General features: G+C 30.9%; 4 protein-coding genes across 4 annotated transcripts; all 4 read left to right on the top strand.

The window, feature by feature from the left end:
- The first annotated feature begins 3,621 nt into the window (after nt 1-3,621).
- LOC135960746 (uncharacterized) lies at nt 3,622-8,520 on the top strand. Its single transcript, XM_065512115.1, has 2 exons — nt 3,622-3,987; nt 8,261-8,520. Exons 1-2 carry the CDS (start codon nt 3,668-3,670, stop codon nt 8,376-8,378), a joined length of 438 nt encoding a protein of 145 aa, XP_065368187.1. The 5' UTR covers nt 3,622-3,667; the 3' UTR covers nt 8,379-8,520.
- A 1,934-nt stretch (nt 8,521-10,454) lies between these two features.
- LOC135960745 (uncharacterized) lies at nt 10,455-15,758 on the top strand. Its single transcript, XM_065512114.1, has 2 exons — nt 10,455-10,896; nt 15,549-15,758. Exons 1-2 carry the CDS (start codon nt 10,544-10,546, stop codon nt 15,667-15,669), a joined length of 474 nt encoding a protein of 157 aa, XP_065368186.1. The 5' UTR covers nt 10,455-10,543; the 3' UTR covers nt 15,670-15,758.
- A 305-nt stretch (nt 15,759-16,063) lies between these two features.
- Nucleotides 16,064-17,036, top strand: LOC135961992 (uncharacterized). The gene is made up of 2 exons (XM_065513658.1): nt 16,064-16,365; nt 16,451-17,036. Exons 1-2 carry the CDS (start codon nt 16,160-16,162, stop codon nt 16,713-16,715), a joined length of 471 nt encoding a protein of 156 aa, XP_065369730.1. The 5' UTR covers nt 16,064-16,159; the 3' UTR covers nt 16,716-17,036.
- Nucleotides 17,037-21,763: 4,727 nt separating this feature from the next.
- LOC135961078 (uncharacterized) lies at nt 21,764-22,602 on the top strand. Its single transcript, XM_065512549.1, has 2 exons — nt 21,764-22,160; nt 22,245-22,602. The coding sequence occupies exons 1-2, from the start codon at nt 21,769-21,771 to the stop codon at nt 22,369-22,371; spliced, it is 519 nt and encodes a 172-aa protein (XP_065368621.1). The 5' UTR covers nt 21,764-21,768; the 3' UTR covers nt 22,372-22,602.
- Nucleotides 22,603-23,049: the final 447 nt, after the last annotated feature.

Here is a 23,049-nt window from a genome sequence, read left to right on the forward strand (position 1 = left end):
GGCCAAAAAACGTATTACAAAGTATCAAATATTCTGAGTAAATATCAATAAAAAAACAATATAATATTTATATATCATAATCATTTAAGGGCTCCCCAGCCATTTATAAATGAATTTAATTAAATTTCATTGTAATTAAAAAAAAGAGGCAATCGTCCGGATATGGTAACATTTAATTTCAATTGTAAAATAATGGAAATTAATGAAAAGATCTCAAAAGCTTGAGACGAAATACATTATTGCTGTGGGAAAATATACGTAACTCATGCGGAAGACAGTTCCAAGACCTATTCGAATGGTACTTTTTGTAATTTCTACACCAATGAACCTAAAGCCATGAAATTAAGCTTATATGGACCCGAGTGAGTGGGAAACCACAAGTGGGGGATTTTTGGTACTTTTTATATATTCTAATGGTACTTTTTTGAATTTCCTATAATAATGGACCTAGAGTTTCCAAAAAATCGAAGAATTTCAAAACCACGGTTTCGGTTTTAAAAAATTAAAAACCGATCGGTTTCGGTTTTGTGATAATTTATTAAATCTAAGTATTATAGAAACAAAATTAGTTGATAATATAGGAAATGATATACAAATCTAAAATTCAAACTTGACGGGTTATGGTTTAGTGAATGCGAATTTAAAAGTGATAATCAATGGTACTATTTCCTTATTGCAATGGTACTTTTTGAATATTTTATAATAATAAACATAAAAATTTAAAATTAGGAACACATTTTGCATTTTCTATAATAATGGACCCAGAAATATGAAATTAGACATTTACAATTAGATTCACAAACGGAGACTTAATAGTACTATTTCTTTCTTCTAATTGGGGTGGCGAAGCGCACCGGGTCTGCTAGTAAATATTATAAAATTAAACATGACGGATTTTTTTTTTTTTACGTAAATTGTATGGTATTTTATAATAAATTGCATTATAATTGTATTATCTAATGAATTATTTTTAAAATGTTTGCATAATAGCCGTATATTGGCCAATATATTGAGATGAATTATAAATATCTGAAACTTAAAAAATATCATTAATCATAATAAAATATTAATAAACATTAAAGCATTTCATCCTTTTAACAAAATTTAGTGAATTTCGCGCATTTTTTCTCATTTTGTAGCTGAAAATCATAAAAAAATAAAAAATTTCCAAAGGAAAATTTCTAACATTTTTGAACAACATAAAAATATAAATGAAATTGAAATAATATTTTTCAAGCCTTCTAGATTTTTTTTTTTGAAAACATAAAATATGAACAAAATCATACTATTTAAGAAAATATTTATAAATGTTATGAATTGAAATCAATGAAATCAAATCATAATAAGGGTCCTCATGTAAACGCTTATATGCCTCGTAAACTGTGCAATCTGTGCATTTTTATACTCTGGCAAATGAACTGTCAAAAAATGTATGGAAATTCGTTTGCACAACTCGGATAAGTTTGCGCGACAATTTAGACTCGCAAACTTGAATTTATTGTGCATTTGATGAATCAGCTGCTTTTGTTTACTTTTATTAATAAGAAATAAAAATCAAATAAAATATAAAAATTTTGAGCATGTGAAAACTGTGTAACTTTAGAACAGAATGATTGTATTAAATGACATTGTATATGAAAGCATTAACCAACAGCTAGAACATAAATAAAATCTTACAAACTATGTATATCACCGTTTGTTCCAAAGATTTAACTTTCATTCAACATTTTTAAAATTAAAATTTATACAATTTGAAAATTTATTTTTTAAGGCTTTTGTTGAATTTATTTTTATTTGACATTTGTATCAAATAGAGAGAAATTTAATGTATAAACTTGCACAAAATTGAAAAGGTGGTTCATGAAACACGTCGCGCAAATTTGTACAATTGAACAAATGGGAAACTTAAGCGTTTAAATGAGTACCCTTAATATTTATGTTGAAACTTTTTTCTGTGCAAATAAAAATACTAAAAAAATCAATTTGTAAAAAAAATCGAAAAAGTAACTTTTGTTCTGCGGCTCCTCATATGTAATTTTTATGATAATCGGAACACAACCGTATAAATAGGATCGTTTAAAAATGAAATAAATCACCTTTTTTAAAAGGTTAAAACGTAACATTACAAAGAGCAACAAAGAGAAAAAAATGTCTTAAGATTTTTATTGGGATTCTGACTTCTTAATTTAATATTTCGAAAAGTTTCCATTGTATTGTCAATAAGTTTATAAATTAGCCCCACTGTGCCTAAAATTCATTAAATTTTTAACGAAATTTATGCTACATTTTATCCGCAATCTCTCTGATTTAATTTAATTATTTATTTTATTAAATTAACTTCATTTCGAATACAAATCATTGTCAATTTGGATTTTAAATCGAGCACTGTACAAAAAGTTACGCAATATTTACAATTTTAGGCAATTGTGCAGCATGTTTCGTAAATTGGAAAGGTTTATGACCCTGAAATGTTGTCAGATTTTGACTACATTATTGTTTATACAGAAAGTCTAAAATTTGTGACATCCGCATTAAAATATAGTTATTTCTCTTGTTTAAAAAATGTCGCTCGAACCACCAACTGGGCTTGATTCCTTTGAATCAAATACAAAAGGGCTTTATTGGGCTTATTGTTTAAGTCGAATGCTAAAGCAAATTTATTGCAGTCTTTAATCGTTAATATCAAAAATGAGTCAAGCAACAAAAAATCCAAAATAAAGTTATGAAGCGATTACTGTTTTGCAAAGATAAATACATCGTTTAATGCAAAACAAATTAAATACTGCCTGAGAAATCCGTGTTTAGTGCAGAAAGAAGTCAAGTGACAGCGCTTGACTGCTTTTTGCCTATGTAATACTAGGTTTAAATAAATGTAAAAAACTAAAGATTTACAAGCTCTAAAACCCTACTTGGTTGGATATATTTCGGGAAATCTTCCTGCTCGGTTACTATTTAAAATCGATAAAATCGGCCACAAATGGCTCAGATATAAGGAAAAAACCGGGACAACCTCAAATTTTGGCTATTTTTAGGTTGCTAGGAAGTTTTCTTTGATTTACTCAAAATCAATAATTTGTTACTTGACTGGTTTTTGAAATAAACGATTCAATTCAAGTAATTATAGTCATTTTTAAATACTTAATATAACGAAATCAATTTTCCGATCTGATAAGTCCTTCCCTCGTCAGCATTATTTAGTATATTTTGTTGTCAAGTCGTAAATATCATCAATTTAACATACACTTTATTTTAATTAGATGTTTTGAGTTAGATGTTTTTAAATAAATTTTGTTTCAATTTACTATTTTAAAAATGTTATATATCCATATAAAAGTAAGAAACATATCACTAAAACTAATATTTTCTCATATTACCCCGAGTAGCGCACACAAAGCAACTATTACCTAAATAACAAACAACCTGCAACTCTCTTTATTCTATTTTATTTATACCTATTTATATAAAATTCCCAAAAAGAAATGAAAAATAATGAAACACATACAGCTCACACTCAACCAAAAACTGCAAATGTAATCGAACGTTCAATCAATTTTGAATTTAAACTCAAGTTGTTCGTTAAACCAAACGGTTGGTTTGAAATTTTATAAAACGAACACACCTTCTTTTTTTGCCTAAAATAAACACCTAATAAAAAAAAACAAACAAAATGATTGAGGACAAAGATATGATTGAAGTGAATTTGAATTCGAAATTAATGCAATTGCAAGATGAAATAAACGATTTTCGTTTGCGCGAATCTTCGCATTGTTTAACGAAATCGTATAGTATTAATGATTTGAAAGAACGTGAATTGGCCGAGAGTAAATTAAATAATCATCAGAAATATGCCACAATTGGTGGCATTAAGAAAAATTCCAGTAAAATGTTGGATAATCCCAATATCAGCTGTCTGAGGCAAATGTATTGCCCAGATTGTCATCAGCGTTTGGACTCGGAGAGTGTGAGATTTGAGACTTTGTTGTCGTGGTAAGTAAATCTTAAATAATATTATTTAAATAAAGTTCAAGGGATAATAACTCTGGTTAATCAAAAGTTATCTTGCCATGAGTCACAAAGATAAATACGTAAAAAAACACAACAGGAAAGACACAAGTTTAAGTATAAGGCATTTGAAATTTCTGATTTTTTGAACATTGTCTGTCCGCATGATGGTTCAAATAAATGTTTCAAAGGCACTTAGATATCTTGTATCAATATATATGAGACGTATTTTGGTGTAGTCTAGCATCAATTTATATGAAAAACATCATAAATTTTAACTTTTTGTAAAAAGTACTTTTTTTAATACTTTTTTCAAAAATAATTTTTAAACATCTTTTTTACTGTTGCATATTTTTAAGTAAATATTAAAAAAAAATTAAAATAGGAATTTGATGAAATTTTAAATTCAATGAAAAAGTTTTTTTCTACTACTTTTTCTGAAATTCAAAAATTTTACGATTTTTCGTAATAAAGCTTTTTTTACTACTTTTTTTCAAAAATAATTTCTTCTTAAATTTACTAATAATTAATTTGGTCAAAATTCTGGATAAGAACTACATTGCGTCAAAAACCACATTTTCTACATTTTCTCATGTTAGCATAAATTTATAATTAAAAATTCATAAATTAGTTTTAAACTGGAAATTAAAAATTTGTTGATTTTAAGTTTTTAAAATCTTCTTTTCTGCTAATATAAACATGCTTAAACATAGAAGATTTATTGGGTGCATGACTTAAAAATGCAGGAGTTTTTCCTTTTTTAGCTTTTATTTTGAAACATTTGTCATTTGCTGTGACCTTTTCCCATCTTTCTGGCAATATATGGATTTCGAGCCAAAAGAACTGTTCATCTTTTGAAGCCAAGAACGAATAGATACTCTGTTCCAAAGTGAAATGTATTTCAGAGAGAGCGTTCTGCATCGATCGAAACAAATAGTGGACGGACGGGGCACGGTCTGGACTAAAAGGCGGGTGGCGCAAAACTTCCCAACGACTTCATTCTAAATAGTTTTTAACAGATATTGCATCATGTGGCCGATTGTTGTCATGATGTATTACGGTTTCATGTCTGGCCGTGTATTCTGTGCATTTTTCGGTCAATGCTCGTTCAAACGAATCAGTTGTGTTCAGTACAGGTTCCATGTGATGGTCTGGTCAGATTTAGGCAGCTCATAATACATAGGATCCTTTTTCTCCCAAAAAATACAGAGAATTACCTTACCGCCATGGATAGTTGGCTTTGGTTTCGATTCGGCTTCAGGTGATTCGCTGATTCGGTGCAAAAATGTTTTTCTTTTATAGCGTTCAATCATCGTTAGGGTCATGCAAGATCACCTTTCAAGGTCTTTAGGCTTAAATTCGTATGGTACCCAATTTTCATGCTTTTGGATGAATCCTGCTGCCCATAAACGTTTTGAAATTGCTGTTGAGTAGGTCGCAATGATTTTGCTAGCTCTTACAGAGACAATCTTCATGGAGTAATGCCTCCAGTTCTTGATGTTCAAACTTTTTTTGGCTGGGCTGGGCGATCTTTGTCTTCCGTGTCAAAATCACCACTTCTGAAACCATCTCTCCCACGATGAAATAGCTGGAACTCTTTTACCATAAGATTTGGAGAGCAATCGGTGTGCTTCAGCGGCACTTTTTTTTATCAAATTAAAGAAATAAAGCAAAACTTCTCGCATATGACGCTTGGTTGATACAAAATTCGACATTTTGAAAGCAAAAAAACTTTGTTTTTACTATTTGTTGTGGATTTTTGGACTGGCATCCATGACGAACTTATTTCGGACATTCTACAAGACTTATTCAAGGGCATGGTTATTTCACGTGGAGGTGATGTGAACTGGCCACCGAGATCATGCGATATGATTCCGTTAGACTTCTTCTTGTGGAGTTTACTTAAGTCGCAGGTCTATGAGAATAAGCCATAAACCAAAGCGTCCCACAACCCATGCCATCGGTCGAATTTAGTCTGATTTATGCGCCGGTTATATAAAATTGGACGTATCGAATGCGCGCGAACCACCGAAGCCCTGGCGACATTTCAAACGCATAAAAAATGTCGGTGATATCTTGCACACTCTGTTTTATTTAAATTCTTGCACCTAAATATTTTCGGGAATTTGAGAAAAACAATTAATCACGTCTGTCTCTTATCACATCGAGGGCCTATCTTAAAAAACAGAACTTTTCAGGAGAGCCAAAATTAATTATTTGAAAAGATCGAGGGTTTTCCATTCGGAAAAAATTAATTGTATATGATAGAGAAATAAGAAAAATGCAAAAATAAACAAAAAAAAATATATGTTTGTTATGATATTCACCCAGAGATGAGGGCTGTTTTACTGAACATTCTACCACCACCAAGTTATACTTTAAAATAAACATTTTAAATATTTTTAGGTAAACAAAATTTAAAATTTTTTTCCAGTTGTTTTTTCGAAATAGTTTTTTAAATTTTTTTTTTTAATTTTAAAAAATTTTTTTTTTTAGTTTTTAAATTTTTTTTTAATATGAAAAAAAAAATTGGTTTAAAAAATATTTTTTCCGATTTTGACCCATTGTAGGTCCAACTTACTATAGTCTTATATACGACGTTGCACAAGTCTTTGAAATATCTATCATTAGATATCGATATTGTCTATAATAATGATTTAGTAATCCAGATATGGGTCTAAAATCGAGGTTGTCCTGGTTTTTTGCTTATATCTCAGCCATTTGTGGACGGATTCTCTCGATTTTAAATAGCAACAGAGCCGGAAAAATTTCGGAGATATTGATGTATCATTCGTGCATGTAAGTTATTTGGGGGCTTCAGACAGTTGATTTCAACACACAGACGGACAGACGGACATGGCTATATCGACTACGCTATCTATAACGATTCAGAATATATATAACTAGCTGACCCGGTGCTCTTCGCCACCCCAATTAGAAGATAGAAATAGTACTATCAAGTCTCACTTTGTGAATCTAATTGTAAATGTCTAATTTCATATTTATGGGTCCATTATTATAGAAAATGCAAAATGTGTTCCTAATTTTAAATTTTTAGGTTTATTATTATAAAATGTTAAAAAGTACCATTAGGAGAAAAGTACCAATTTCCATTTTCTTCCTTGAACACCCCTCAAGTTTGAAATTTAAAAATATTCCATTTTGCCAAAATTGTTTATGCTACAGGCATGTCTGAAAATATTAAAATCTGTGTTAATGTGCCCAAGAATAAATATGTTTTAAAAAAAGTACCAAACTATTTACCCGGATTTGGCCCAATATATACCTTGGTACTCGAGTTCCAAATAACACCCTGTTAGTTGAGGTGGTACAATTTTATTCAAATAAATTTCTGTAACGTGGTGGGAGCTCATAATAAAATATTCGTATCTCTATGTCAAATTATAGAAAAACATATTTTATGAAAAAGTACCAAAAATAAACACAATTTTTATCCCTTAAGGTTTCGAATTTCCAAAAAGTACCAAACTTATATTTTTTATTTTTTGATAAGTAAAGAATACGATTTAAAATTTGATTCTATGTTTATTGGTTTAAAAGATACATAGGGTGCCAAAAAAGTACCAAAATACAGTTTTTACCCGTTTTCTCCCCTAAAAGTTTCGAATTTCGAAAAAGTACGAAACACCTGTCAGCTTATTTTTTGAATAGAGTAACATGCAATTTTAAGTTTTTTTGTATCTTTATTAGTTTTTAAGATATAAGGTTACCGAATTTACCCGTTTTTACCCCCTAAACCTTCGAATTTCCAAAAATCCCTTCTTATCGGATCGTTTTGGGGAGGTAGGAACCCACAGTTAAAATTTCATGATTCTAGCTTCAGCCGTTTGGGCTGTGCGATGATGAACCAGTCAGTCAGTCAGTCAGTCAGTCAGTGAGTCAGTACGTTACTCTTTTATATATATAGATTTGTGGGGTCGCAAATGAAAAATGTAGAAATCACAAACGGAATGACAAACTTATATATACCCTTGCCACTCATGGTGAAGGGTATAAAAATTAATTTTCGTGAAAATCAAAGGTAGAAGGTTTTGAATATAGGCCCTAGATGTGTAAAATGAAACTGTTCAAGTTTTTACGGATGGTAGAAAATTTAGCTATATAACAAAATCAATTACTTTGTTTTCAAATTAATCGGCGAATGGTCCCCCTCCTACACTATAGTTATCGATTTCTAACATGTTTAAAATATAAATATTTTTTTTCATAAATCCATTAATTATTTTATATTTTTCAGTTGCCTGCCCTTATTTCCCCTGAATCGTGTCTACCAATGCTGTGTAAAACGTTCCGTTGGTCGTAAAGTCATCTGTAATAAATGTGGCAGTAATTTGGGCTACTGGAAACGTTCATGAATTATTACATACTTAGTTTTAAATAACACTTTCGAATCTCTCATATGTTAAAATAGCAGTAAATTAAAAATAATAATAACTTAATTACATAAATATATTATAAATAAAATAAACTTGTACCGTAAGTAGAAATAATAAACAATTTTAATTTCATTACCCTGCAGTTCTTGGTGACTGTCGCGAACTTGTGATTTTACCTGTTATAAGTAGTTCAGGACACGTGCTTGTCCTAAACATGGAGTCAATTGACCATTTTTTGGATTCAGAAACCGGTTACATGGAGTAAGTTACCTTACTAGCTAACTAACTGGTCATTTGATCAGCTACATAACTAATTATTTTAACATGTACGGGTACTAATTGATCTCAACTAGTCAGTTAAAAGGATATCTAATTGACAATCCAATAACCGATTGCCTGTAAACATACCTTTCTCCGATAACTCTCCAATAGATTACTTCTGGTGGGTAAAATAACTACTACATTTAAAGTGACTACACTCACTACTGGGGATATATAAAGTAACCAATTGACTTCTCTCTTCATCTACGTGTCCAGTGATCCAAAATATACAAATTTTAGTCAGCCAACTTAACCCCCTTACCCCGCAAGAGTGTCTCAAGACATGCATTACAAAACACCAATTATCTCAAAAATTTAACTGCGACTTTAGTTACAGATTTGTTAACATTTCCCTCGCAGGTCGAAATGCAATCTGACTTTTAGTTTTTGTTCTGTCAGCTATTTTGTGAGTGACGTCATAATTTTAGCACGTGAAATTTTGTGTGTCATTTGTTTTATACCCTTTACCTTCATGAGAAGGGTGATTTCTACATTTTTCATTTGCGACCCCACAAAGTATATATGTATGTATATTCTGGATCGTTATAGATAGCGAAATCGATATATCCATGTCTGTCTGTCCGTCTGTATGTTGAACTCAACTTTCCGTAGCCCCCAAATAACTTAAGTACATGATACATACATCAATATGTCGAGAATTCTTCAATAAAATCATAACATAATCATTGTTTTTAACACCTAAACAGGCAACAATGCTCTGAGGCACTCTTCACCTTTTTGCACCTGGTTCCTAAACTTAATTTGCAAATTAGTTTCTGATGGCTGTTCTGAGTTTATTGGGTCATAAGTAGCCTAAAAAAAATTATTCGGCAATTCTTTTAAAGCTTGCAGGTTAGAGGGTTAAAAGATATTAGTAACAATTACTGTCTATTAGGGATACATTGACTACTTGTTTAACTGTCGGGTAGTTTCAATTGAAAGTGAAGTTTCAACTGAAACACTGTTTAGGCCTCTTTTAAATTTAGGTTAAGACATTTTGACCGTGACTCTTTTGTTTAAGTGCGAGTGTGTGTTTAAAAGTATGAGTTTTGGTTTTTGAAGACTAAACTCATGTAATGTGGTCAATAACGGTATTTTTGTTTTAATTTTGAAAGTACACACTTAATTTTTTCAGTTCAATATGTTGAACGTTATAAATTTAAAACTGCATTTGAATTGTTAATATTTTAAAGACATGTAGTCATTAAATTAAATAAATGTTTAGGTACTCAATCAAAAAAGTGTTTTTTATTATAAAATGTATTTTAGCCATTCCCCCCTCTCTATGCAGTTTCTTCCGCTATAGGCAAGTTTCAATTAATATTCAAACCACAGTGTTCACTAACTACATGAAGTAGGTCACACTTTATACCTGTTATTGCAGTTTACTCCAGTAATTGTTATAAACAATTTGAGGTTAATGATTTGTAGAAAAAATGTTTTAAATTTATTCCCAAATACATGATATTAATGTTCCAAAATATGTTTGACAAACTGTTTAATGTCGCAAAGATTTAATTAATTTACTACTAATCTCTTAAACCACAAAGAATTAAACAAAAAACTCTTAAGAACCTGCTCACATAATGAAAATCTCTTAAGCAATTATTAGAAAAAAAAAATAAAAATCAAAAAACATTAGTCGCCAAAAAAGATGTATTTATTTTTATTTGACTCTTCTTTAAGAATTAATCATCAGCATATTTAGTTATTTAGCTAAACGCGTAGTGGGCACGCAGTCCATTTAAATCTTTTGCTTTAAATTGTTTTAAATATTTATCTAAAACCAACAAAAAAAAAAATATTCTTCGTTTTGTTACAAAATGCCACAAATTGAGGAAATGATTGATATTAATTTGGATTCACCTCGAACACCCGACGAGCATCAGCAACATCCAGCTGACTTTAAGAAATGCATTACATTAAAGAAAAATATCGATAGTGTTCAGAATGAAGGAGAGGACACCACCGATTTTGTAACTTCTCCGCAAAAGTTGCGTTCATGGTCAACCCTATCCGACAAAGATGATGGAAAACCACATTTACGTTATTTTTCTGTGGGTCCAAGTACGTATCAATTGCGTTGTCCGCTGTGTAAACAGAGAGCCGATGCTGAAACGGTACAGATGAGTGGAGCTTTGGGTCAATTGAGTTGTATGTTGTCATCGTTGTCGTGGTAAGTAACCGAAAAGGACAAATGATTAGTAGAAATTGTTGGGTGTAATTAATGTTTGTGGTATGAGTGACGAAAATAGACCCATTTACTAAAGTACGGTAGCCTATCCTATTCCGTGTGGATGTTTTTATGGGGGCTAATCGAACTCAGAAAAACTGACAAAGAGCTTTATTTACAACTATGATATCTTTGGTGACCCCCACTGAAATTTTCCGGCAAACATTTTCATAGAATATTTTAATCCTTAGATGTCCCTTTTTAAAGGATTTTTTTTGATTTTCTCGAAAAAAGGGTTTAACTAACCCCTAAAGAGAGGAGATAGAGTGTTAAGATCTTCCACAAAAATGATCCCCATAAAATTCCACGATATAACCCCGACAATAAGAATTCCCTCTTACATTAACTTTTCAGTTTTTCAGTTCGATCAAAACATTAAAATTTTGATCCACTGTAAAAAAAAATCAGACCAGCTGGACTATAAGTTTATTCTACAAAAATTATGTACTCAACATGCCCTTTTAGAATTAATGGGTCGCTATTCTGTTCCAATCAATAAGTCTCAATTTGTTGAACAGTGAAATTTCTTAAACGTGTATTTTGAAGTATTTCAGCGGGAGCTAGGTTTTGATTTTAGACCCATACTTTCTTTTGGTAATTTTCTTAGAATTTTGTGTAGATTCCGATTTTGCTATACGCCTGTCACGTTTTTTCACTCCGGAAAAAATTTACCCACCCTATTCTCTATGTTATTCATATAAATATGAGAAGAGAAAAATCATTTCTCTTGATTTTCCATTTCGCCAAAACGAAATTTTCATCGCCAAAGACGTTTAAAATTCGTCACGTTTGACGATAAATCGTCACATCTGACAGCTTTGGTCAGGTCTACTATTGAATATCACCTGTATAAACGTTTTTATATCAACTATAATTTAAAGAAAAAAGTAAGAAAGAGAACCGATCCTCATGAAAGACGCATGATTTTCGTAGATACATATCAAAAACTTATTTGTGTTGAATTTCATTTGGATAACAACAAAAGATATTTATGCTCTTCAAAGTTATATTAGACAATAGTCGAATCAAATCATTTTATATAAATCTTATTTATGGAGAAATTTGTGTTGATACCTCTATAAATCAGACATTAGCAGTCAAAAAAATTCCCATTTCGGGAGGACATTTGCATGGATTTAGGTGATACCGTAGATCGATTTAAACCAGATTCAGCCTTGAATCGAAAAAACATATTTTCTATAGCAAATCTTGTCTATGACAATCTTGTGTATCACAATATTTACTATATTGTGATACACAAAATTATTTTCTAATACACAAGATATTCTATAGAATCGGAATCACTACTTCCTAGATTTTTAACCAATTTTGTTATCTATATCTGGATTACTAGGCCATAATATAGACAATATGTTAGTGTAGGGTATTATAATACCATATAATACACTAAGTAAATGAGCAAAAACATTTTTCTTTTAAAATATCAATCTATATATATAAAAATGGATGTTTGTATGTGGGTATGTATGTATGTTCCGAATGAACTCAAAAACACTGTAAAGTCAGATTTTTGATTTTTGGTCTGTGGGCGGAGGGGCGTGACAAAATCAAATTTTTACATTATACTGCTAATACCATCTATATATATAAACAACTTCTGGACCGATTTTGATGAAATGTTCAGGGAATCTTCAGAATAGCCCAGCGGGTAATACCGTATAGTCAGATTTTTGATATTCGGTCTGTGGGCGGAGGGGTGTGTAAAAATCAATTTTTTACATTATACCGAATAGATTGACACAGTAATGAACGAAGAACAAGCGTCTATTATACTACTGAATTTTTGAATTCATTGGAACCAGCCGGAATGCCACCATATGTATTAACATTGAAGGTTGGATCACCGACTTTGTCCGACACTGTATATTAAAATTGATATACAATATAAAAAGATGTTTTCTAAGGGCCAGCAACGCGGACCGGGTTCAGCTAGTAATTTATATTCGTGAGTGATTTTCGGAAGTGGGCCTTATATGGGAGCTATGACCAATTATGGACCGATCACCATGAAATTAGGTCGTGAGATTTATGTCTATATGAAAATTTACTATGTTGAATTTTGTGAGTATACCAACATTTTTAAGCGATTTATGCACGTTAAAGTGATTTTCGGAAGCGGGTCTATATGGGAGCTATGACTAATTATGAACCGATCATAACAAAATTTGGTGACATGAATTTTGTATATATAGAATTTATTTGGAGCGGAATTTGTGGAGATACATATATAAATTAAACAATTATGACCGATAAAGTCCAATTTCGGAAGGACATTTGTATGGGGGCTAGGTGAAATAATGGACCGATTTCAGCCAGTTTCAATAGGCTTGGTCCTTGGGCCGAAAAAATACCTAATTTTATCGAAATATCTACAAAATTGCTATCTGTACTCTGCGCACAAAGTTTATATGGACAGCCAGCCAGACGGACGGACGGACATTGTTTAATCGACTCAGAAAGTGATTCTAAGTCGATCGGTATACTTTCAGGTGGGTGTTAGACTAATATTATTGTGCGTTACAAACATCTGCACAAACGCATAATACCCTCCCCACTATGATCACAAATTCAAAAAAGTATACTTTAGCGAAGGGTTGTAATTTCTACATTTTACATTTGCGACCCCATTAATATAGACAATATGATATACATATCTAAATGATAGACATTTCAAATTTGTTTGCACCGACATATATAAGGCCATAGTAAGTTGGACCTACAATGGGTAAAAATCGGGAATAATATTTTTGAACCAAAAAAAAATTAATTTGTCATACAATTTTTAAAAAAATTAAAAAAAATATTTAAAATTTTTATTTTAAATTATATATATAATTTGGTGAAGGGTATATAAGATTCAACACAGCCGAATATAGCTCTCTTACTTGTTTTGTGTATATTTAAAATTTCCCTGGTCTTAGAAGTAGTCGAGCTGTATGGGTATTTTAATGACGCGGTGGCTTAGCGGTAACGGCAACCAACATTGATTAATAGGATAAGTATTGGTATTTTAGAGGCAATGGTATTTTTTTATTATTTCGGTAATGGTGTTTTAGCGGTAATCGTTAATGGAAGTTTTTTTGGTAACGTTATTTTAGAGGCGTAATCAGGTTCATTTTTAAATCTCTCTTTTAAAATCGATTTAGGATTAAAAGAAATGTTGCTCTGAAACTTTATTTATACGTTCGTTCTTTCTTTATTTATTTCTTTATTTAAATATTGGGTGTATGACTTTAAAAATGAGTGATTTTTTCAAATACAGTACGGGCTCGATTTGCGCAACCGAAAGGAAATCGAGGTTGTTGCGATATTCGAAATGTTGCAATAAGCAACCACTATATATGCTATTATTTTGTATTCTTTTTTTAACAAAAGCATGCAACTTAATTAACAAAAAGTAATTAATTCATATATTAAACAAAACAAAGTAAAAATAAATTGTGTAAATAAATCTTTTAATAAAAAATAACTGAATAAACAGCCAAAATTCCTTATGAGAGCAGTGTCGTCGTGAAAGTATTTTTTAGGTGCCTATGATTTGGCAAATAGTTTTGAATTACGCTTCTGATTAAAAAAACAACCAGAATAAATAGAGAAGAGAATAGAATAACTTCTGAATAATATTACATATGAAAAAAAAAATATAGTTGCATTTATCGCGTCTGTTTTTTGAAAAAAGTTGCAGTTATAAAGACTCTAGTGTTAAAAAATAGGCTGTTGCGCTAATCGGTCAGTTGCAATAATAGGTAGTTGCACAAATCGAGCCCGTACTGTATTTAGATTTTATTTTGAAATATTTGTACAATATACATTTATTCAAAATATTGGCCATTGTTAGCTATGACTTTTTCCCATCTTTCTGGCAACATATGATCATATTTTGAGGCCAAGAACGAATTTGGATTTATTGTCGATTCGACTGGCATTGGGTTATTGTGGTGGATCCATCGCAAGTAGTGAAAAAAATCGTCTTTCAAGGTCTCTCGGCTTCAATTTGTATGGTAGCTAATTTTCCTGGTTTTGGGTGAATCAAGCAGCAATTTCAAACGTTTTGAAATTGCTGCTTGAGTAGCTCACAATGATTTTGCAAGCTCTAGTTGAGTTTTACAACAATCTTCATGAAGTAATGCCTTTGAAGTCATTTTGAAGCCATACACTTCAACAGCTTCCTGAAAACCTGTGTAAAATTTCATGTCAAACGGAAGAACCAGTTCGAAATAACCCAGTAATTTCCAATTCTCCCACATTGCGTTACTGTTTAGATAATATTTGAATACAAATTACTACAGAAAGTATGTTTGGGTCGAATTCAAAGATCTATGGGAAAGTCTTTGTTTAATTAATTTAAGATATTATGCTCATTAAAAACACAAGTATATTGATCATACTTTTTACCGATTAAGTATACATTTGCCTCTGCTGCTAATACATTGTATACATATAAACAAATATTTTTTTTATTTAAATTTTTTTTATTATATATTTATGTATGTGTATTTAGATGTCTATTTAAATTAAATTAATTTTTGTTTGTTTTTCTTTATATTTATTTGCCTCAATTTATATATTTTCAGTTGTTTTCCGATATTTGCACTCTCCCTGGTATATATGTGCCTGCAGAGTCGCCTAAAGAGCAAGAGAATGTTTTGCAATAAATGTGGAGGTCATTTGGGATTCTATTGGAGACCCACATAAATGAAATTTTAAAACCAAAAATTGTTTGTTTTGTGTATTTATAAAATAGAAAATAATAATGTAAATAAATTTTGTAAAATAAAATAAAACACGCACAAAATTCAAAAACATGAAAAAAAAACTTTGAATTTTCAAGATCATAACGAAGAAACATCAAATTTTTAAAAACTCTTAAACAAAATACACAAATTTGTAAAACATACAAATCTACATAGATCTTTTGAGACAAATCTACTCAAGTAGCAAAAACTGAAACGATCTACAAGCGATTACTATGAGATGATGCTGCTGCTCTTAAAAATGAGATGACGACAGAATATAAAAAGAATAACAAATAAATAAAAAAAGAACATCAAACTTTTAGCAGTGGGTTTTTGTTTAAGAATTAAAAAAACTCACAAATTTTGTTTTATTTCGAAAATACGTTTCTTAGTAAATTGTGTCACAGACAATCAGTCACTACGCACTCGCAATTTGGTCCACTTAAACAATGACTACTACGGCCGATCATACAGAATCTCCTAAAGTATTAGAAGATATACTACCGGCAGTGCCAAAAAATGTAGGACATTTACAAAAGGAACCCATTGAAATGGACTGTCCCTCCTGTCAACAGCGTGCAGTTACCCGAGTTGAAAAACAAGCGGTTACTCTAGTGCAACGTTTTGTAGCAGTCATCAATACCGGTCTTTGTTGGTAAATACAAACATACATCCATTCAAGTAGAAAACAAAGCATACAATTTACAAAATATTTTTTTCACACCTTATGTTAACACTAGCACTCCCATACGTTGGGAGGGGCGTCATGACATCAATCACTATTGCAGCAAGTGCGGTTGTTTTATTGGACGTCACATTACATTGAGCTGGTACAAACGTCAGCTGTTTCGCATGCAACGCGGCGAGGTGGAGGAAGAAAACAAATGGCAACGTTTCCATAAAATCGAAAAGGAGAAATTGGACCAGAATAAAAACAAACATTTGAAATTGGACTCAAAGACAGAGCAACATGTTGACGGAGAACCAACCGCAGCTGATAAATAAATATGTACCTCTATATAGAAAATATTTGGATGTGTTTTGATTTTGAACAAGTACGCTTTTTGATAGATGTTTAGTATTCAAGTGTATTTCTTATTTTTTTCGTGAGAATTTCGTGTGTATTTTAAAGTGTTTTGAAATTATAATCGAAATGTATCATATTTGAATACTTGAACTTGTTTGGTTGAGTTTATTTATTTATTTTTTTTTTCAAATATTGACCAACTGATGCGAATCTTGCCATGACATCATAATGAAAATGGAATTTTAAAATTAGAATATTTAATATGTTTTAACATAATAATAAATGAATACAATAAAGTATTGCCATGTATAGTTTAATTTAAAAATGTGTGTGATGAAAAAATTGATTGACGAAACTTTTTATTAAAGAAATTTTATATTTGAGGTCAATTTTATAAAATATTATTTGTTTTTATTTCCAATACTTCGCTACTTCTATGTGTAAACTATAGGTAAACAAAATTTTTTGTTTTCAAAATTTATTTTCAAATTATTTTCTTAAATTTTTTTTAAAAAAAAATTATTAGTGAAAAACAAATTTTTGGTAAAAAAAAAACAAAATTTAAAATTTTTTCTTTTCAAAATTTATTTTCCAATTTTTTTTCGAAATTATTTTCTTAAATTTTTTTTTTAAATAAAATTTATTAGTGAAAAACTAATTTTTTGTAAAAAAAAAACAAAATTTAAAATTTTTCTTTACAAAATCTATTTTCCAATTTTTTTTTTTAATTTTTGTTAAAAAAAAAATTATTAGTGAAAAACAATGTTTTGGTAAAAAAAAAAATTCGGGTTAATAAATATTTTTCCAGATTTTGACCTATTGTAGGTCCAAATTACTATAGCCATATATATATCGTTGTAATGGTCTTTGAAATATCTAATTGTCTATATTAATGACTTAGTAATCCAGATATAAATAAACAAGTATGAGAGCTATATTCGGCTGTGCCAAATTATACTTAAAAATAAAAATTTTAAATATTTTTAGGTAAACAAAATTAATTTATTTTTTAAGTTGTTTTTTTTTAATTTTTTGTAAAAAAAAATTTTCGAATTGTTATTTTAAAATTAAAATTTTAAAAATTTTTTTTGGGTTTTTTAATTTTTTTTTTTTGGTGAACAATATTTTTTCGATTTTGACCCACTGTAGGCCCAACTTGCTATGTTCTTATATACGTCGTTGCAAAGGTCTTTGAAATATCTATCATTAAATATCCATATTGTCTAAACACAGAGAAAACAGATTCGTGATAGCAACCGATTGTTGCCAATCGAATGATTCGGTTGCACATATAGAATTTTTCGGTTCCATCAACAGAAAGTCAGTTGATAAAGAAGAATTTCGGTTGAAGCAACCAAAATTTTGTTACCGCTTCTAAAATATTGTAGCTACAACTGTAAAATTCGGTAACTAAGGTAGAATCATTCGATTGGCAACAAATTCGGTTGCTATCACGAATCTGTTTTCTCTGTGTATTAATGACTTAGTAATCCACATATACATAGGTCAAAAATAGGTAAAAAATCGAGGTTGTCCTGGTTTTTTCCTCATATCTCAGCAATTTGTGGACCGATTTTACTGATTTTAAATAGGAAACTTCTCGAAGGCATGTCTGACAGAATTAGATTTGGATCCTGAAGATATCTGGGGTCTTCAGAAAATTGATTTCAACAGACGGACAGACAGACGGACATGGCTTAATCGACTCTGCTATCTGTAAGGCTCCAGAATATATATACTTTATAGTGTCGGAAAATTATATTGTGGAAATTAAGAATATTGTTATTAAATAACAGGTTTGACAAATATGCAGATACTCGTATATGAATATCACAAATCATAAAAAAGTAGTTTACTTTCGTTGTGGCAGTAGAAGCATGGAAGATGCCCAACGTTCAACCGAAACAATTGAAAAACATCACGATCCATTGGCCTATCGGATACTGAAAGTAACCATTGACGAGACAGCAGTCAAAACAATGGATTTATCGGTGTGAATCAGCGCCAAAGAAGTCCACGGTGTGTTAGTCCACATTGACTGCCTTCAAAAGGGTAAAACAATCAATCAATTATTATGGCGATTTAATGAGAATTTGCTAGAGTACACACATGTGCAGTTTCCATGGCAAAAATCAATGAATTAGGCTACGAATTGCTCCCTCATCCGCCCTATTCTCCAAATTTATCCCCGAATGACTAGTTCTTGTTTCTAAACTTGAAAAAATGGCTCGGCGGAAAGAGTTTTGACTCCAACGATGAAATCATCTTTATAATTTTTCACCACATTTTCAAAATTTCGGATTAAAAAAAATTAAAAATTTGAAAAATTTTTATTGTTGGAATAATTCCTGTAGTAATTCAATAATATATTTAAGAAAATAATACAAATATTGGACGTTAGTATATTATTTGAGTCCAATGGCTATGATTTGTATATGGGATTTTTATTAAAAAAGAATAATCTTAAAAATGTCTCTAATATTCAACTTTAAAGTCTTCTTTAGACTCGTACAAAATATTGATTTCAAATTTATTGAGAATTCATTGTATTGTGTTGGAACCAGGAAATTATGTTGTGCAAACCACTGTCCAGTAAGTGTATTCGAGACCATTCGGTCCAAAAGTACGCCTTATATTTTTAAAAAAGCGGAATATGGTATGTTTTTTTTAAAGTTCAATTTTGAAATGCCTATAACTCGGAAATTATAAGAGATAAATAGAACACGCAAGAACGTTTTTTCAAGATCTAGTCGAGCGCTTTTCAAAAATCGGACTGGAAAAATATGGCAAGTGTTTAAAAATTTTATATGTCGATGGTATCCAACTTTGAGCCGCTATAGCCGCTCCTGGAGAATTTGTAGGTACCATTTTAATAATTTAAACTCGACTACTCCTTGGCTACTCTCACGTCAAATTTTATCCCGAGCGGACCAGCCGTTTAGAAATGCCAGATTTATTTCCAAAAAAATGTTGAATCTGTGCCACTGTGCAACCGATAGAACGCCTTAGAAATATCTAGAGCCACATTTACATTCGCCAAAACGGTGAATGGAACTAAACCATTTTTCCGATAGGAAGGTTATCAAGTCCCCCACAGACCGTCATCTACGAAAGCCATACTGCCGGGCGCTGAGTAAATTGTTGGACTCTATATAAATACTATTTAACAAGATGGTAGTTAACCATACTCTCCATAACTTTGGAAAGTGCAGAACAAATTGTTATTGGGCGATAATTTTCAGGGTTGTTAACAGCGTTGCCACTCATAAAATATTTTTCCTACTAATTAAAAACTACCAAAACCTACCAAATTTATAATATTTGAGAAGTGCTATATGGATTCGTTTCAAAATTAATAGTTAACTTAAAATTATATTATTGCTGCTATAAAATTACCCAGAGGAAGAAAGTTATTTAATAACACTACAATCATAAATATGTTAAAATCGTTCAGTTTTCGAGATTTTATTTTTGAGTCGATTTAACGATGTCCTTCCGTACGTCTGTCTGGCTAAATGTCCTGATTTATATAGATATTAAATAACATTTTTACAAATAAATTACACCTAAAAATTCAATTCATAATTGACCATAGCTCCCATATAAGGCCCTCTTCCGAAAATTACTTAAACGAGCACAAAACTCCTAAAAGTTTTGGTATCCCTAAAAAACACAAATAAGTTTCATATAGAAATAAATTACGCCTCCTAATTTCCATAATTGGACATTTAAAGTGTCAGATGAAACTGAAATATTGAAGCAGAGTTTAACACATATTATTAGAAAATAAAAGGTACTAAATAAATACACATTTACCTGACTAAACTAAATATTTAAGAAAATGCTATCTTCATATTATGCAAATATGTAGTTTTATTATTTTGGCTTAACATAAGTAGTTTTTTCGTTATTATTTAAATTATTTTGTTCTTAAAAATACTTCCACAATGTGAAACATTTGCTACAAAACATTTGAGTTTGTTGATGAAAGGGGAAAGAGGAATGAAAAAGGGAACTTTGTTTCATGTACATGAAGTTTTTGTTGAGTATGTCATCCACATTTATTCGTTCATATTCGTACTATACAGAAATGTCAAAAACTGAAAAGAAAAAACTTCACTGTATGGACACGAATGCAGTTTCAAAAGAGAATTGAAAAATGTTTTGCAGCTAATGTTTCACAGTGTGGACCGGGACTATACCATCAAGACCAGGAGACTTGTTTATGTTAAGATCCGCTAAGACCTTTTTAACGTTAAAGATGGAGTAAAATTGTATCTGATATTCGTTCTTGGGTTGAATTGGAATTTTACCGATTTTGGGGTAACTTATCAGTACATATTTAGACATTCCAAATGGTTCATTACTCTGTTCAAACGTATACTTGGAAACGGACATGATTATATGGAACAGCAAATAATACTGAGTCTATAGGAATGTGTACATTTGTCTTTCTACGTCAAATACTGTGAATATTGTTTGACAGTATTAAATGATTCAGTATTTTTGAATATGATATAGTATAGAAAAAAATACTATCGTGTCAACTTTTCCATTTCTGGTACCTGTACTGAAAGAAAGAGCGAAATATAAATCTGGTTCATCTGCTATATAAATTGTGGATATCCATTTAAATAACGATTTAATTTTAGAGATCTTCTGCAGCTTTGACTCTTGCACGGTTACATTCGAATTCGAAAGCTTTTTTGATATTTTTCATTGGCTTAGACAGTCTATTAATCCCAAAATATTAATTAAGACAACTTCTATATGACAACCCTGACAATATAAAACATTTATTTTTCATTTTTCTCACAGTAATTTTTTGATCTTCAATAGCTTATTATGCTCATTTTCATCACACATTTAGCTCTTAGCATACATTACTCTTCTGCCACAATAAATTCAAAAATATTTTTTTTCTCTGAAAAACAACTTAATTACTCTTTCAATTAAGAACATTAAAATACTCTTATAATTTGATTATTTTGAATTTTCAATTACTGCCACAAATGAGTAAGTGGGCGAACAATGAGCTCGTTAGTACCCTTTAACTATTCCGTCAGCATGGAACAGCAAGTGGAATCTTCGGTACGGGATAAAATCAAAATAAAATTGATACCGGCACAAACGGCCGAAGAACGTAAACGTAATATTATCGCCAATGTGGTGGTGGTGGAAGATACTGCGAATGGGGATGGTTCAGGACTGGTACCCTATATTGATGAAGTGGTGACAGCCAATAGTGTAAATCAATTACAGAATACCCAAGTAAAACATGAAAAGCCCCGTCTGCGTTATTATGCTGTCGGTCCATCAACGTACCGCATTAAATGCCCCCTGTGTCGTCAGCGTGCGGATGCGGCAGTTGTGCGTGCAGCTGGCTATAAAGATGCCACTTGTTGTTTATCGATGTTGTCGTGGTAAGTGTTACAAATTTTTGGAATGTAGTAATTTCTTTTATGAATGAAATTTGTTTATTTTACATCTTGTTTTTGTTTTTATAGTGTTTTTCCTTTATTTTGGATTTGTTGCATTTGCACTTGGTGTGGCTGCAATCGCGAGTGGACTACAAAGGGCCTGTATTGTAGTCAATGTGGTGGCAAAGTGGGCGTTCAAAGAAAACCTAAATAGTTTAATGAAATAATTGTTTATTTTTAGTTTTTTTTTTTTTAGTAGGAAAATAAATCAACGAAATTATATTGAAATTTTTTGTGAGAACAAAAAATAAGTATTAACATTAAATAAAAACGATTTGTTTGAAATAGAATTGTTTAAAGTGAAAATGTTGTGGCATTTAAATTTCAAATTAGAGCATATTTAAAATAAAGTTGTATGCATTTTATGCATAAAATAAAAATATAAGAGATTTTCTGTTTTTTTAATATATTTTTAGGTAATTGGAAAAAATCATTAGTAAGAGTCGCTTAGAATACATATATTTATACCCTACACCACCATAGTGGTGAGGGTTTGTGCAGATGTTTGTAACGCCCGAAAATATTAGTCTAACACCCACCTTAAAGTATACCGATCGACTTACTATCACTTTCTGAGTCGATTAAACGATGTCCGTCCATCCGTCTGGCTGGCTGTCCATGTAAACCTGGTGCGCAGAGTACAGGTCGCAATTTTGAAGATATTTAGATAAAATTTAGTACATATCCGGCCAAAGGACCAAGCGTATTGAAACTGGCAGAAATCGGTCTATTTTTTCTCCTAGCCCCCATACAAATGTCCTTCCGAAATTGGACTTTGTCGGTCATAATTGTTTAATTTATATATGTATCTCCACAAATTCCGCTCCGAATA

Source organism: Calliphora vicina, chromosome 5, assembly GCF_958450345.1.
Source record: "Calliphora vicina chromosome 5, idCalVici1.1, whole genome shotgun sequence".
Lineage (NCBI taxonomy): Eukaryota > Metazoa > Arthropoda > Insecta > Diptera > Calliphoridae > Calliphora > Calliphora vicina.